Source organism: Typopeltis vanoorti, chromosome 24 (genome assembly GCF_054136105.1).
Source record: "Typopeltis vanoorti isolate ZY-2024b chromosome 24, IOZ_Tvanoo_1.0, whole genome shotgun sequence".
In the NCBI taxonomy this organism is placed as follows: domain Eukaryota; kingdom Metazoa; phylum Arthropoda; class Arachnida; order Uropygi; family Thelyphonidae; genus Typopeltis; species Typopeltis vanoorti.
In genome coordinates, this window is record NC_143572.1 from 46,948,075 (window position 1) to 46,966,150 (window position 18,076).

Here is an 18,076-nt window from a genome sequence, read left to right on the forward strand (position 1 = left end):
GTATTCCACACAATCATTAGCAAGGAATTGACGGCTTCTTTCATAATCAACAAACAACAAATATAAAGGAGAGTTAAATTCACCTGACTGTTTCATTATTATTCTTAAGGTGTTAATGTGTTCTACATGTTCTATTTGGCCTAAAAGTAGACTGCTTTTTTCTCATGCCCTCACCTAAAATATTAAAGATTTCTGAAAGAATAATTTTGCTAATGACAAATAGCAGGTTTATGCATCTCCAATTATTACAGTTTCCTAAATCTCCTTTCTTTGGTATTTTTACTATTATTCCTATATTCCAGTCCCTATTAAATGTCTCTTTTTCCCAGATATCTTGGAATAGTGACATCACAACAATCACATATCTGTGATTGTTGTGATGTCAGATTTTAGAACCTCTGCCATGATACCATCATGTTCTCCCACTTTCCCATTTTTAATTTTTTAATAGCCTTTTTTTTATCTCCAATTTAGATGGTGTATTGGTATCACTTTTTAATTCATCTCCTTTTTTTTATTTCTGTTTGTATTCTATCACTGCTATTGTTCAAGATTTGACTAAAATGTTTTCTCCACCTTTCCAGTTGTTCTTCTGTTGCCAAAATTTTTCCATTGCGATCCTTCATGGACATTCTTTTGCATGGCTTCTACAGAAAGTCTTGTTATAATACTGTGTAACTGTCTGCTGTTAATACTTGTCTACAGTTTGTTGTGCCTTTGATGCCAATTCTTCAAACCATTGCCATTTATCTTTTCTAGCACTTCTCTTAACTTTTTTTAATTTAAAATCTTATATTTATCTTTAAGTTCATTTTCATTTTGGGGAGTATTTCTTGCACATAATTTCAGCTTTATTTTTTCCTTTCATCCACTAGTCCCCAAGTTTCCACTGATAACCATTTTTCTTTCTTACTTTCAGCATATTCTAAAACACATTCTGCTGTATCATTAAGGATATTTTTTACCTTTTTCCATTTAGCCTCTATATATATTATGGAGTCTTTGACTCGTGAAGTCAAGGACTTCATAATATTATGCAATCACCACTCCTTAGAACCCATTTAATTTGTACATTAATGATATAGAAAATTATCTGAAAGGAATTATTCAGTTGTTTGCTGATGTTGCAAAATTGAGGAGCGATAAAAATGATAAAATTTTGATGGTTGATTTAAATAGACTATCTGTGAGAGTCAACATGGATTTGTGAGGGGGTGCTCTTGTTTTAGTAATATGCTAGCCTTTTTATAATAAAGTTACAAGAGCAGTAGATGAGGGAAAGGCATATACCGCCATTTTCTTGGATTTAGCGAAGACATTTGACAGAGTGCCACTTGATAAGCTGATATTTAAGTTGCAGCACATGGGTTTGGATGTCAGGTTGGTCAACTGGATTCAGGATTGGCTGTCCGATAGGTATCAGAGAGTTGTGTATGGTGGGACAGTTTCAAGGAGGCAGAGGGTTACAAGTGGGGTCCCACAGGGCTCAGTACTGGGACCTATATTGTTTAACCTTTATATCAATGACATTGTCAGTGAATTGCAGGGGGGGGTTGTTCAGTTGTTTGCGGATGATGTGAAGCTGGGAAGGGTTATTAGTAATAGTGCAGATGTGGTAGTCATGCAATACATGTATGTGTTGTATGACTACTATGGTGAAGGTAACACAAAGGATTGCTGCAATAATGAGAAGGACTCTGACCTGCAGAGATAAAAGAGTTATCATTCCGTTGTATAAGATCCTGATCAGACCACACTTAGACTATTGTTCTCAGATTTGGTCCCCAGGATTTGAAGGGGATAAATTAACTGTGGAAAGGGTACTGAGGCAGATAACAAAGACAGTTTCAGGTCTGTACAATTTTGGTTATGAGGATTGGCTGAGGGAATGTGGACTGCAGAGTTTGGTGGATAGAAGAAGAAGAAGAGGTGATATGATTGAGACTTTTAAACTGTTGAGAGGTGGTTACAGGGTTGACACTGGGTAGTTCTTTCGCTTGGTTGAATAGCAGGAAGGAGTGATGACAAGGGGCCATCCCTGGAAGTTATGAAAGGAAACTGTGAGTATGAGGAGTGGTTTCTTTGCATGGAGGGTGGTTGAACCATGGAATGCATTGCCTGATAGAGTGGTGAGAGCGAGAACGGTCAATGAGTTTAAGGAGTGGTATGATAGACTTTGTGTTTCCTGGGAAGGACCTCCGACGTTGAGTCTTGATAGACTTGTGTTTCCTAGGAGGGACCTCCCGTGATGAGTCTTTTGATTCCTTGGATGCCTAAATAATAATAATAATAATATGGGTAAAGGAACATGGATGCCAGTGGCAAAGTGTAAGGTTATGCATTTTAGGGTGCTTAGATTACCAGCTGTGTACCATATTGGTGGAACTGTACTCTAGGAAACTGACGAAGATAGGAATTTGGGATTTTAATGGCTAAGGAGTTGAAGTATAGAGGTCATATTGCAAAAGTAGCTAAAATAGCTCATTGGATTAATTACTGAAGAACACCCTGATGAACAGAGATAAGCAGGCCCTGTATATAGGGCCTTGTTAAGACCATCTTGACTATTGTACACAAATCTGATCACCTGGGTTTCTTGGGTGAGAGGAGGAGCTGGAGAAGATCCAGAGGCAAGTGACCCAGATGCTGGCAGCACCTTGTGAGGATAGGTTGAGGATTTGTGAGTTACAGAAATTGGTTGACAAGTGGAAAAGATAAATATAGAGGAAATTTTTCAGAACAGATCTGGTGGTGGGAGAACTAGAGGTCATCCTTAGAAATTGAGCAAGCATGTGTGGACTAGATTTTTTGCTTGGAGAGTTGAATGAGTGGAATAGGTTTCCAGAGTCTGTTGTGGGTGCTGTCACTGTGAATGAGTTCAAAGCAAACTGTAATAGATATTTCACAAATGTTGAATAGTGTTTGGAATAATGTTTAGGACCTCCTTCGATTAGTCTACGGACTCCATGGAGTTGCCCGTATAATAATAATCATTCATCATTTTTCCTTGACACATACTGAAAGGACTCTTTGGGATTACCTTTGGCTTGCACTACTAAATTCCTCTTATATTCTGATTTTTCTTTTCCTACCATACTGGTCACCTTTCTGGCCTGTGCTTTTCATTGCGTGTGTGCTGATCAGTTTTCTATCTAAATTCCCTCCACAAAGTTTTTATTTGTAGCTCTTGCTTAATGATACTATTCATTCGTTTGACTCCCACATGATTTATCCTCCTGACTCTAGGTATGCAGTCTGCTATTACTTCCAGAAACACTCCTTTACCTTGATGCCATGAATTATCTGCAATACTTGCAGTTTCTTATGCCATAGGATCCCTACATGCAATTTTTCGAGTTTGTCATACTTACCAGCAGTGCCGTAACTAGCTTTTCATGGGCCCTGTGCAAGATTTTATTTTTGGGGGAAACGATAGAAATAGATTGGTTAATTTTTAACTTTAACCAAAATCGTTATGGAATTAGCCCCCATGGCAGAAAATTTGAAAATGACAATATAATACTGATTATTTTTTGATACCCCATTTTGGGCCCCCCTTTTTCATTCTGGGCCCTGTGCCTGTACAACCATTGCACCTGCCTAGTTATGGCACTGCTTACCAGCCCTGTAATTCCACATATACTCCCCTCTTAACTGAAAATTTTGCCCATTTAGACACCTCCCAGGTCTAGGCAGCATGATCACTCTCACCAGTTGGTGTCAATATGGTGATCTTGTTTATATACAAATCCTCAGATTTTTATATCTGGATGATTACAGATGGATATCTAAATGAGTATAGATGGATGAGTCCTATCGTTAAGCATGAGCTGCAAACAAAGAAAATGTTGTAGAGGGTATATAAGGAGAAAAGTGACAGCTAACTCATGAACAGTACAAGGATCAGACAAGAAAGGTGATCAGCAAGGAAGTCAAAATCAGATTATGAGAAGAAATTAGCCGAACAGGTAAAAGGAAATCCGAAAGAGTTTTTCTATTATGCAGCAAGTAGGAGGAAGAATGACTATGGAAGGATAACTTTAATGCATTCAGATGGTAGAGAGGTAACAGAGGCAGACAAAATTGTTGAGCTACTTGAGCGATCATCCAAGTGAAGACATTGTTATGATAGAAGTGACAGGAACTGATGTAAGAACAGAAGTTGAAGAATTGGAGGTACTTAGCATATTTCAGAATCTGAATGCAAATGCAGCTGTGGGATGGGATAGGATGTTGGCTTGCTTTTTTAAGAGAATGTTCAGGAGAACTGGTGATTCCTTTGACTAGGCTGTTTAATTTAATTCTCAGTTCTGACAAAGTCCCAAGATAGTGGAAAGCATTTTCACTATATAATTTAAGGAAATTACAATGTACTAGGATATACATTAAAATTAAATTTTAATATATTTCTATATTTCGGCAACGTCATGTTGCCATTTTCAAGAACTTAAGTACAAGACACGTGCACACAGGCACAACAAACAGTAAGTGAGGAAGAAGTAGGAAGCTCATTATTTATCCTAAAGTCCTGATGGTGCCCTCTAGCGGGCAATGTTGGTATTCTTGGGCGATTGGGCTGAAGGTCTTCTGGTGTAGGTTTCCCAAATTTGAGGAAGTCTCATGCAGCCAAATTTGTTGAGGTTTGGATCGTTTCTTAGGGCTGAAGCTGATTCCCTGAAACCAAGTGAAGACATTGTTATGATAGAAGTGACAGGAACTGATGTAAGAACAGAAGTTGAAGAATTGGAGGTACTTATCATATTTCAGAATCTGAATGCAAATACAGCTGTGGGATGGAATAGGATGTTGGCTTGCTTTTTTAAGAGAATGTTCAGGAGAACTGGTGATTCCTTTGACTAGGCTGTTTAATTTAATTCTCAGTTCTGACAAAGTCCCAAGATAGTGGAAAGCAGGCAAAATAATTCCTTTGCATAAAATAAGATCTAAGTCTATGATAGCAAATTATAGGCCATTCAGTATCTCAGGCATGGTGGTAAAAGTTCTTGAGAATGTGGTCAAAAAGGGAATTCAGGAATGGGTGGATAAGAATATGATGCCCTAGACCAGTGGTTCTTTGCCTGGTGCTCCCTTTCAACTATTTGTATGGCCTGCTGCCCCCTGCTCATTTTTGTACTAGGTTAATGACTCAATAAGATAACTATAATATATTATTTGGAAAACCTAAATTACCATCTGCATATTTGAACTGATAGTTAATTAAAAATTAGAAACGTTGATTCAAATTAATTTTTACTCAAAAAAGATGTAAACTTCTGTATTTAATAATCCAATCATTAATGGCTACTCTGATCCTGATGAGATCTTGCTAAATTTTCGATATCAGGTTCAATGTTCGACAAACAAAGTCTCAAGGTTTCTTTTATATTTTTTTGAAGTTTGTTATTATATTAGTACTATTGTAACACTTACTGCTTCTTTAAAACCTTCACAATCACTCCAGAGACACTGATAGCTGCATAGTTAGACACATCAGTCTTGTACCAGTCTTGTGCATTGGGATTATCATACATTCATTCTTTCTTTTAAGGTTACATGGTGGTCAGCATTCATGGTTAAGAATTTAGGGAGACACAACATACGTGTTAAAATAATTAGTTTACTTAATATTAGGAAAGTAACATTTGACGTTTTGACCTCTGTATTGAGGTCATCATCAGAAAAATACGAGGTGTGGCTATTAAATAACGAGACAAGGTGTGCTGTGAATCGTGTACTCATAGCAGTGGGATGCGCTTGTGCTGTGAATGATCTTGAAGGTTCTAGAAGCAGTTGAGATAAGCATTGTTCGCTGTCGCTCATAGTTAGCCTGTAGGCAGTTATAAAAGAAACACGTGTGAAGTTGCTTTGCTGAAATAATGTGAAACAAATTTGCACTGACATCATGGGATGACTGACAGCAGAGCTGGACTTGCAGGAGAAGATCATCACATGTGATGAGACATAGATTTTCCAGTACAATCCAGAAACAAAGAGACAATCAATGCACTGGAAAACTCCCACGTCACCGAGAATGAAAACAGCAAGTCAAAACTGAAGGCAATGCTGATCGTTTTTTTTTTTTTTTTTTTTTTTTTTATATCGATGGCATGGTAATGGTTGAATGGGTACCAGAGGGTCAGACAGTTAACCAACATTATTATCTTGAGGTTCTGTCCTAGCTGAGAGAACGAGTGAGGAAGAAGAGACCTGATCTGTGGAAGAACAATGCTTGGATTCTCCATCAGGACAACGCTCTAGCTCACAGTGCACTGTCTGTAAAGCAGTATCTGGCTGATAAGATTCCAGTGTTGGACCATTCACCTCACTTGCTGGACTTAGCTCCATACGACTTTTACCTTTTTCCAAAGTTGAAATCTGCATTGAAGGACACCCATTTTCAGTCAGTGGATGAGGTAAAGGAGAAAACAGCAGTGCTACTGAAGCAGATAACACTTGATGACTTGCAGCACTGCTTCCAACAGTGGAAAATTCATATGCAGTAGTGTATAGATAGAGGAGGGGAGTATACTGAAAGGGATAACAATTAAGTTGTACAATTGTAATAATAAACCACCAGTCTTGTTATTTAATAGCCACACTTTGTACATATGTATAAGAACCAAGCTACGTGCTACTGAACCTTACAAAGGTAAAATGAATCTAAGCTGCTTATTAATCTTTTATCTAGCCTGACCTCTAGTGGGAAAAGGAAAAAAAATTCATAATATTAAAAAAATAATAAAAAATAAAATAAAATAAAGTTTAAAAAAATTAGATAAAATTACCACTTAGCCAAGAAATTAGCAGCTACACTCAAGGAGTTGGTAGGTATTTCCTTCTCCTACATAAAAAATATACAATTTATAAACAAAATTAAAAACATCACACTCAATGACCAAGATTTATTAGTCAACTTTGACATAACTGCTCTTTTTACCAATGTCCCAATCAATGATACTATTATTCTCCTACAGAACATATTTCTGCCTGACATCATGGCCCTCTTTGCCCATGTACTCTGCTCCAGGTATTTCGTGGGACAAAACAATTTTTCCTACAAAAAGAAGGTATGGCCATGGGCTCACCACTTTCCTCCCAATAGCTAACTTTTACATGGACTTTGAGCAACGACTCTAGAGAGCTCATTGCTCTCTTTAGGAGAGCAACAAGCTCTGCTAAAGCCCAAAATCTGACTCAGATATGCCAATGATATTTTCGCCATTTGGCCCCATGGTTGCGAAACATTAAATATATTCCTTAGCCATCTGAACAAACAACACAAACGTATCCAATTCACCATTGAAATTGAAAACAATAACTCTCTTCCTTTTCTAGGCACACTCGTCACACGTCTTGGCTGTCTTTCCTTCTCGGTCTACTGGTACACACACAGGCCAGTACATACACAAAAATTCATACTACCACCCAACACAAAAACTAGGAGTCATAAGCACCCTCAAACACAGATCACTGACTATTTGTTCGAATGAACAAGCTCTAAACAAAGAATTCGAAATCATTAACCATACATTTGTAAAAAAATGGCTATAATAAAAAAACAGTTTACAAGATCCTCCATAAAAATACCACTTAAAACAAAAAAGATTATAAGAATGCCATAGCCATACCATATGTTAGAGGCATTTCAGAAAAAATACAGAACACTGCATAAATACAGCATCAAGACTACCTTCAAACTTCCGACAAAATTAAGAAATTTACTCAGTTCTTCCAAAGATCCTCTTCCACATCTGGCCCACCCAGGAGTTTACAAAATTCAATGTACATATAACCTACTCTACATAGGAGAAACAGGATGCACTATCCTAATCAGAAAAGACGAACACAAATGACACATTAAATACCTCCATTAGGGAAAAACAGGCCTATCAGACCACACACTCCAAACATACCATAGAATTGACTGGAAAGGCACCAAGTCCCTACTACAAATCCCCATCTGCAATCCTCATAGCAACCGGAACAAGCCCAGAAGGAAATCTCAATACAAGAGGACTTTAAAAATGTTTAATGTAGTTCTGTTTTTAATTTATTTTTATATCTAATTTTTTTTTTAAACCTTATTTTATTTTTTATTATTTTTTTTTAATATTATGAATTGTTTTTTCTTTTTCCACTAGAGGTCAGGGCTAGATAAAAGATTAATAAGTAGCTTAGATTCATTTTACCTTTGTAAGGTGCAGTGGCATGTAGCTTGGTTCTTAAACATATGTATTTTTCTGATGATGACTGCAATACAGAGGTCGAAACATCAAATGTTACTTTTCTAATATTAAGTAAAGTAATTATTTTAACACGTGTTGTGTTTCCCTAAATTCTTAACCATGACTACATGCATTCTGTTCCTATGGGATCTTTCCTGATCTGAGACACAAATTTAGTTTGGTTGAATATTCCTTATTCCTTTACCATATGTGCTAATATCTCATTTGTCCCTATTGCTGAATTCTTATCAAGGTAATGTAGCAGCTCTAGCAAAACAGGTGTTTGATGCCAAGACAGAAATTAGCCAAAACACCATACTATTAGTTTGGTGTTTTGTCTAATTTCTCCCTTATTCCATATAAATTTATTCATCTGGCTCCCCACCATATCAACTTTGATTATTCAGTTGTCTATTTCTAAATTTAATTTGCCATCTTCACTAAAAATTGTGCCTAAATAGTGATATACCAGATAACCTCAAACTCACTGCTGCATTGGACATTATTACCATTATTGCTTTCATGAGTTTTTTCTTAACTGGACTCAAGTCATCTGATATCACTAGTAATACTCCCCACTTCTCTTATCTCTTCTATCATTCCTAAAAATACTATGCTCTTTACACTCGATTCCAGTTAATACATCTAGCTCTGAAAGCCAGGTTTCAGGGCTCGGAAAGCCAAAGCAACAAACTCCACCACTTTGTTTTTTATGCCTAGCATTTGTGTATAGACATAACAAATTACCTCCTCACTTTTTCTTATACTTAAATCTACATACTGCTTTGCCCAGTTGGGCAACTTGCTCTTTTCTCCTCCCCAGTCGCATTCAAAATGCCCAAACTCAAAGCATAGTCTCTCCCTTCAGCATATTCACAACCATGCTCATTAACATTCATATGAGTATGGCTTGATGCTCCATTTTTCTAATACCAATCATAACATCGAATGGGATAAAGTACTATGCCATACTTTCAGAAGGTGAATTGGATTGGATGAAGCAAGAAATGAAATGGATGCGGAATGAAATTAAGAGAATGCAGGTCAAAACTATTAAAATAAATCATGATGGCATGAAAGAGTTAACAAAAGATGAGCGAGTGGCGTTGTATGGCGACTCCATTATTAAAGGTGTGCTAGAGGATAAAATGCACAAGGTATGTTTTCCAGGCGGTAAAATGAGTAGAGTGATTGAGGCATTGAACATGAGGCGGGAACGAGCAAAAGAGTTAATTGTATTAATTGGAACAAATGATTTGAGAGAGAACAAAGAGCATGTCAAAATGAATGTCAGGAGACTGCTTGGAAAGATAAAGGAGAATAGTGTGACAGGAAGGGTGGTCAGTGTGTTGCCTAGGTATGATTGTGGTGAAATGAGGCGGAGAGCAAGGATTATGAATGATATTCTGGCTGAAATGTGTGAGGAGATGGGAGTACAGTTTGTTAATGTGTGGAATGAGTTTGAGGGACGAAGTGAGCTGTATGGGAGCGATGGACTGCATTTGAGTGGTTATGGTGTGAGTCGCTTGGAGAGACTGCTGCTGGAAGGTAGAGAAGTGAATAGAGAGAATGAATCAGATCAAGAGGGGAGTGATGTGGAAGAGCAGGAGAGTAAGACAGGAGAGATTGAAGGAGTGGAAATGAATGTGGAAGTGAGTGGTATGAGTATAGATAATGAGAGAATGGGTGTGCAAGAGGAGCAGGGAAACGGGGAGGCTCAGGGTGGACAGGGATACACAACGTGAGAAAGGTGGATGCTCCAAGAGGAGGTGAGAGAATGTGTAGGCAGGAAAGTAATGGGATGATCAGGGATCAAAAGGAAACAGATGGAATTGCAAAGGGTTCTAAAATGAAGAAGCAGAAAGGGAAATGGCCCCAGTCCAGCATGGAGAGATCACATCGAGTGAGTGGTATCAGTGGAACTAGCTGTAGATCCAGAAATGAGTTGTTGTGTTTGTATACCAATGCTAGAAGTATAAGAAACAAGGCGGATGAAATGGTTGCACTAATTGCGTCTGTGCACCCAGAGATTGTCGGAATAAGTGAGACATGGTTAGATGAGGATGACATCCTGACAGGAATAGAGATGGAAAGGTATGATGTGTTTCGTGAGGATAGAAGGGGTAAAAAGGGAGGGGGAGTGCTATTGATGATAGAGAAAGAGTTATGTCCATACAAGGTAGAGATGCAAGGGGGAAATGGGGCCAGTGGTTTTGAGGCAGTATGGTGTGAGATAGAGGTGAATAGAATCAAATACTTGGTGGGATGTTGTTATAGACCTGGTAATGTGGATGGTGGTGATAGTGAAATGTATAGTCAAATAAGCCAAGCAAATAAGAAAAGGGTGATCATTATGGGTGATTTTAATTATGGCAATATAGACTGGAATGAAGAGATAGCAACTGGAAGTAAAGAAAATGAGTTTCTTGAGTTTTTGAGGGATAACTACCTCAGACAGTATGTAACAGAGGGCACAAGAGGATTAAGGGTCTTGGATTTGGTCATCTCATCGGAGGATGTAATTATCAATGAGGTATCAAATCATCCACCAATTGGTGAAAGTGACCATGAGGTGATTACTTGGGTGGTTGCCAGCAGTGCAAGGACCCCTGTGAAAAAAGGGTATATGTGGAACTACAAGGGGGGTGATTATGAAGAGCTCAGGAGACAGCTTGCAGGTGTAGCATGGAATGAGGAGTTAGCTGGAAAAGAGATCAATGCAGCTTGGGGGATTTTCAAAAAATATTTAGTGGATGCAATGTCTAAATGTATACCACGGGTGAGAAGGTTAAATAAGTTAGGTGTGAGATGGATGAATAAAGAGATTAAGCATGCAATACAGAGAAAAAGGGCATTGTGGAGGCAGCATAAGAGAAGTGGAAGTAACCAATTTCATGAGTTCTACAAAGACCAGGCAAGGAGAGTGACTTGGTTGGTGAGAGTAGCTAAAGAGAGGTATGAACAGCAGTTAGCTAATGAAGCTAAAAAGAATCCTAGGGAGTTCTTTCGATATGTAGCCAGCAAAAGAAAGAATGATTATGGAAGGATGACATTGATTGGAGGAAATGGTATAAAGACAGCTGTTGCAGAATGTGTGGTGGAGATACTTAATGAGCAGTTCATAAAGATCTTTCAATCTTGTGAATGTGACTTCATGGAGAGATTAAGAGCAGTTGATGATGGGGAGGAGAGACTGACTGTAAGTGAGCAAGAGGTGTTTGGGGAGTTGAGTAAACTAGATGTAAATAAGGCTGTGGGACTTGATAATATATCACCACGTATTCTGAAGGAATGTGCCAGAGAGTTGACACCTGCCTTGACATATTTTTTTAATACGAGTCTTGCACTTGGTCAAGTCCCTAAAGAGTGGAAGGAGGGCAAGATTGTGCCACTTCATAAAGGAGGTGATCGAACTCAAGCATCAAACTATAGGCCTATCTGTGTGTCGGGTGTTGTGGTTAAGTTGTTGGAGAAGCTTGTGAGAGCTAGAATCCAGAGTTGGGTTGACAACAATGGTATAATCTTTGATGGACAGCATGGATTTGCTAAAGGGAGGTCGTGTTTTAGTAATCTACTTACTTATTACAATAAAGTGACTGCTTCCTTGGACAGAGGAGAAGGATACACAGTAATATACTTGGATTTCGCAAAAGCTTTTGATAGAGTGCCTCATGATAAGTTGACAGTCAAACTAGAGCAGATGGGGTTGGATATTAGATTAGTGCATTGGATTGGAGACTGGCTATCTGATAGGTATCAACAAGTTGTGTATGGGGGTGCAATATCCAGGAAAAGGAAAGTCACTAGTGGAGTGCCTCAGGGATCTGTTTTAGGGCCATTACTATTTAACTTGTATATTAATGATATTGGCGAAGATTTGGATGGAGATATTCAGTTGTTTGCAGATGATGCAAAGTTGGGAAGAACCATAAAGAGTAGTGAAGATGTTGTGGCCTTGCAAGAAGACTTGAATAAATTGAGTGATTGGGCAAGCAAATGGGGGTGTGAGTTCAATGTTGCAAAATGTAAGGTTTTAAAATTTGGAAAACAAAGATGGGATGCAGAATTTATGCTTGGTAAGAATATATTGTTGGAAGTAGAGGAAATAAGAGATCTGGGAGTGATAGTGGATAAAGATCTAAAATTTAGGGGTCACATCGCCAAAATTGTGAAGACAACACAAAGACTTCTGGGAATGATGAGGAGGACACTGACGTGTAGAAGTAGGGAGATTCTTGTTCTATTGTATAAGGCTTTGATTAGGCCACACATGGACTATTGTGCCCAGATTTGGTCACCTGGTTTTCAGAAGGATGAGGAGATGTTGGAAAGGGTCCAAAGGCGACTGACTAAGGTAGTTTCTGACCTCTGGAATGTCGAGTATGAGGAAAGATTGAAAAGATGTAATTTGCAGAGACTAGTGGAGAGAAGGAAGAGGGGAGATATGATAGAGACCTACAAGTTGGTAAGGGGTTGCTATAGGATCAATGGTGGAGAAGTTCTACAGCGAATAGTGGGAGATCAGGGGAGAACCAGAGGTCATCCCTGGAAACTGTATAAAGAGGGTGTGAGTAGGGGAGTGAGAGGCAGGTTTTTTTCGTGCAGAGTTGTGAATGATTGGAATGCCTTGCCTGAGAGTGTGGTGTCTGCAAGGAGTTTGAATGTGTTTAAGACCCGGTATGATGAGATGTGTGTGAGATAAAAGGACCTCCTAGATGAGTCTTTGACTCCATGAGGTCTTGTTTAATAATAATAATAATAATAATAATACTTGGAAGAAGATTTTCATTCCCACAACATCAAAGAAGCTGCAGTAGTTATCCGTTCAAGAGGTAGCCTGAACAGAAACCAAGGGATGATCCTTGGTGACATATGAAAAATCTCATAAGATCACTCAACACATCTGAGTTTTTTGCTGCCAATTATAGATTGTACATGTATAACAATGACTGATAACATACATGCTCCATGCATTTGATGTAGCATTTTATTTGAATTTAGATGATATTTAACATTCATTTATGTTATAACGTGATATCCTTAACTTTTTATGATTTTTTTTTAAGTTGGTTTGTCACCTTGTATGCCCAGACAAAGCCAACAGTCAAGTCAGCGAAACTAGTAGGCCATCTCTTTACAATAAAAAAACCTCCGACCAGTTAAACCCAGTTTATATGTATTTTGTATATGATCTAGTTTCACTGACTCTCTACATTATGTCTCATTCCAGTAAATAATTTCTCTAGGCATATGATAATAAATGCATTCATGTGCAGGCCTCCCCTCTTACAAGTCTTTTCTGCCATGAAATTCAATCTACACTTCCAAAATTCACACCTATTTTTTCTACAGTAATGAGTAAGGGGGAGGGCCATAGCCCTCCCCCTTAACTCATTACTGTCATCTTGGTAATAAACTAACCATTTTTACTTTCTCACTTTTCTTTTTTTGCTTCCATCAAGCCTTTCAGATCCTCTCTCATACTACATTTATCAATATTTAATTCATTAGGTCTGACAAGCCCTATAATCTCTTTTACTTTTCTTTTCTGTTTCTCTATCGCCTTTATCATATCCTTTGTTTTAGCTCCTGGGAATCTTGATGTAGTGACTCTGTTGTCAAGTACAAATTTAATTATTATTCACTGATAATTTATTTCCACACTTTCCTTCCTGCTATTATTTTCCTTGTTTTTCTTTTCCTGTTTTAGTTCTCTTAAATCTTTTTCTGCTTTATTCAACTCTCTGGTCAATTTTTGAATAATTCCTTTTAATCATGAATTTCATATGTTAATTTTTCTTCATTTATGTTATCAATATCTGAGGAAAGCAATATCAGATTGTATCCCCATAGTCAGGAAGACAAACAAGGCAGGCGTTAGATGGATGAGCAGTAGTATCAAGCTTGATCTGCAAAAAAAGAAAATGTTATGGAGAATGTACAAGGAGAAATGCGATCAGTACACCCATGAGCAGTACAAGGCTCAAGCTAGGAAGGTTACCAGCATAGTAAGAAAAGCTAAATCTGAGTATGAGAAGACCTTAGCCAATGAGATCAAAGGTAATCTCAAAAGAGTTCTTCCTCTATGTGGCAAGTAAAAGGCAAGTGAAAGGTTTTTATAGGATTGATGCAGGGGAAATGTTTCAGCTGTGTGATAGTGATGAAAGAACAAGAGGTCATCCCTGGAAATTAAAGAAGCGTGTGGTCAACAAGGGTGTGAGAACAAGGTTTTTTGCCTGGAGGGTGGGAATTCATTACATGACTTATTGTGAGCTCTTCGTCTGTAAATTAATTCAAGAAGAGATATGACAGATATTGTTTTGCTAGTTTGGGTCTCCCGCAATGAGTCTACTGACTCCATGGAGATACCTATAATAATAATAATAATAATAATAATCTTGTTTCCAGGTTCCATGTAATCGTTATCCTTAGCTTTCAAAGCTGTTCTTTTGTTCTTTTGGTGCTATTTTTAGAAACTATCTTAATTTAACAGTTTTTCTTAAAATATATTAGTAAATGTGCTGAATACAATAAAATAAGTAAAAACTGCATTAATGTATTAAAATACACTAACTAATCTAAAAAAAAATACTCTATAAATAAAAAATTGCCTATTTTACAGGAGTTTCAAATTACACACATCCACACACAGAATAGCCTCAAACCAACCATTTATATAGGATTAATAGTTGTTGTTTAGGGGAAAAATAGCATTGAATGTGGGAAAGTGCACAGAGTTATGGCTATGATATGTTTGTGCCAGGAAAAGCTGGAGGTTCAGGTCAAGCTAAGAATAGAAATCTGATCATGTTTTGATATCTGAAGGTTATTGACAATAAGGGGAAGTGACATGAACTGTTTCTTGCAGAAAATTTTATGGAATTGTGTTTTGATAATTTTGAAGTTCACAAGGTTATCCTTATCCCATTGAAGAATAGTGAAAATATGAGAGTTGTTTGTTATTTGTTGTTAAAAAAAAGTATTGTTATTATTATTTTTATATTTATTGTTGTTCCTGTTAAAAAAGTTATTACTAAAAAAAGAAAGTTATTATATTAAAAAAAAGAAAGTTATTTGTTATAGAGGATCTTGAGGCATCTAATGATAGGACACTACAAGCTTTGTTCAGTAGGAGAGAACAGTGGAATGTACTCTCATCAGTATAGCTATGGATAGGAGTTGAAGTCAGGGAGAACAGGTCATTTATGTACAGGAGGAAGAGGATAGGCAATCCTCTTCAGTACACAGTACACAGATCAAAAGAGAAGACAGCCTTTAAGCAACCAGGGAGAAAGCTGGCAACCTAATTGCAGAAGGCAAACCACAGGATGGTTTGCCTTCAGCCTTCCAAATGGGCATAGCACAAGTTTTTCTTCTGAGCAGACGTCTGTGTCAGACCTGATCAAATGCCATAGAAATTTTGAGAGTGACCATGGTGAGTTTCTCCACACTTTTCCGTAGCTTGAGTTCAGATATGAGTGATGAATGCTAGATCAGCTGTAGATTGAGTGATGGAATTCATATTGTTGGTCACTAATGAGCTTGTGGGTCTCCAGGTAGTGTAGAAGTTGGCTGTTGATGACCTTTTCCATAGTTTTTGAGAGGATTTAAGTGAGAACAGTTGGATAGAGTTTGTTGGTTTCATCACCTGTCTCTGGAATGGGCTGAATATAGGCTTGTTTCCATGCTGTAGGGTAGATGCAGTCAAGTAGGAATGATTGAAGTAGCAGTGTGGGATAGGTGTTAATTCTGAAGCACAAGTTTTAGCACAACAGGTGGTTTGCCATTAGGACCAGATGCCTTGTTCATGTCCAAGTTATTCAGGATTCTTCTGATTTCTTTCTGGCAGAAAACTAGAAGCGGCATGGAATGAGTAATAGTTGGGTGTGTGTGTTGTGGGAGAGATACTTTGCCATGGTCATGTTGTAATTTTAAGATAAGAATAATGCCTGTACAACACTTGCTTTTGGGTGATGTTGCAATATTACCATCTGGATGTGAGAGTGATGGAAGCATTAGTGTTCAGAAGTTATGCCCATGGCCTTGGCTAGAGATCAGAAAGCTTGACTTCCATTAGAACAGGAGGTAAGTTTGTGGTATTTCACCCTTTCAAAATTGGATTTAGATTTATTGATGTTTTTTGTAGTTGCAATCTGAAATATAGGCTGAGTGTAAAGTTAAGTTCTGTCTCAAACCATTTCCAATATGCTGAATTTTTTTCATGAACTGGGATGAAACACTTATTAGAGAATCAAGACCTGGATACTGGTTGGTAATTTTAGGTGAAGTGAGAGATGAAAGCCACTTAAGTAACTGCATATTTGCATGTTTACACAAAAGGTTTTCTAAAATACTTTCTCCAAGTACATACATATAAACATTAATTAGTGAAATGTTACTTTTGTATATTTTTAATTTTTTTTATAGCTTGATTCATTTGAAGATAGTGCTTGCTTATAAATAAATTGATTTTTAAGTCTATTTCTAATCTTGCTGCAATTTTTAAATAGTGTTCAACTTATAAAGAGAATGATGCATTCATGATTGGATCTGAGAACTTAATAAGGATACACATGTCAAAATCTCTTAGTGAAGTTATTGAAATCAATTCACCATTATGTTCCAGTTTATCAAATGCCACTGTTCACATTATGATGAATTCCACGCTAAACAGCTTTCCTGATATGCTACATTTGCATGAAAAAGCTAGAGAGAAAGCTGCTTCTGCCAGAAAATATAATACATTTATTTATTTCATCAGTTTGATATCTCAGGTTAGTGTAACACTTTCTTATAACAACAGTTTTGAGAAATGGGTTGACATTCAATTTTTTTCATGTTTCTTATCTTTTCTTGCATTTATTTATTTATTTTAATAATAGGTGCCAGTAATTATGACTAGAGAGGTAGGCAAAGCTGTGAAATACTGGAAAACTGAAATGTAGAGGATGAGATCCTCAACTGATTTTTTTCTCATAGGGAGTGGTAGACTTACTATGCCAAGAAACTATACACACTTGCCGGTCTGGTTGGCTGACAGTCAGAGTATCTGCCCTACAACCAACATCCTACTATGGGCATAGATGTTTGTAATTGTCTTTAGGCAGGAGATGAATTTCATCATCTGGTGTGAGACCACCACTTCACTTATTGAAGGCCTGAAGTGGTTTTGAAAAAGTTCTGTATTTGGTCTCTAGAGCAGGGTTTACAGATTAAAAAAGAAATAGAATGAAAAAAAAAAAAAAAAAAAAAAATCCTTACTCCACCTACAGTACTAATATACACACACATACAGAGGGGGGGTTCTGATAAACACCTAGAACAGAAATGATATTAAAGCAACTGATGATATAACACAAGAAAGAAAATATTAGTAGCAGAGTTTTGAAGGTAACTTGTATTCTATCCTCGTATGTTCTTCCTTCTGGTTATATCAGTTGCTTTAATATCATTTTTTCTAGATGTTTATCAGAAGTTTCCAGACCCCCCCCCTGTGTGTGTGTGTGTGTGTGTGTGTGTGTGTGTGTGTGTGTGTGTGTGTGTGTGTGTGTGTGTGTGTGTGTGTGTTGAACAGAATATTAATAGCATTGTATCCAAGGCATTTGCAAAATCACATATCTTGCTGACCTGGCAGGGCTGAGTGGATAGCATATCAGCTTGCCAACCAAAAAACAGACTGTGGGGTCATTCCCTATCGTGAGTATGAATGCAAACTTTAAGGGATAGCTGAATTTCATCGTTATCATGAGACAACTTCCCAGCTAAATGGAGGCCTGAAGTATCTTGAAAAATTTCCACATTCAGATTATCTAGCCTTGTCGACAGCACTAATGTACTATACATTTACAAAA

General features: G+C 37.5%; 1 protein-coding gene across 5 annotated transcripts in view; it reads left to right on the forward strand.

Moving 5' to 3' along the window:
- Nucleotides 1-18,076, forward strand: part of LOC150093161 (D-ribitol-5-phosphate cytidylyltransferase-like) — a 132,050-nt gene that overhangs the window by 97,445 nt on the left and 16,529 nt on the right. For all 5 annotated transcript variants that reach the window (XM_090413867.1, XM_090413865.1, XM_090413869.1 and 2 more), the window contains one exon: nucleotides 16,736-16,999. In XM_090413867.1, the coding sequence (XP_090269993.1) occupies nucleotides 16,736-16,999 (264 nt within the window). The remainder of the gene's footprint in view (nucleotides 1-16,735; nucleotides 17,000-18,076) is intronic.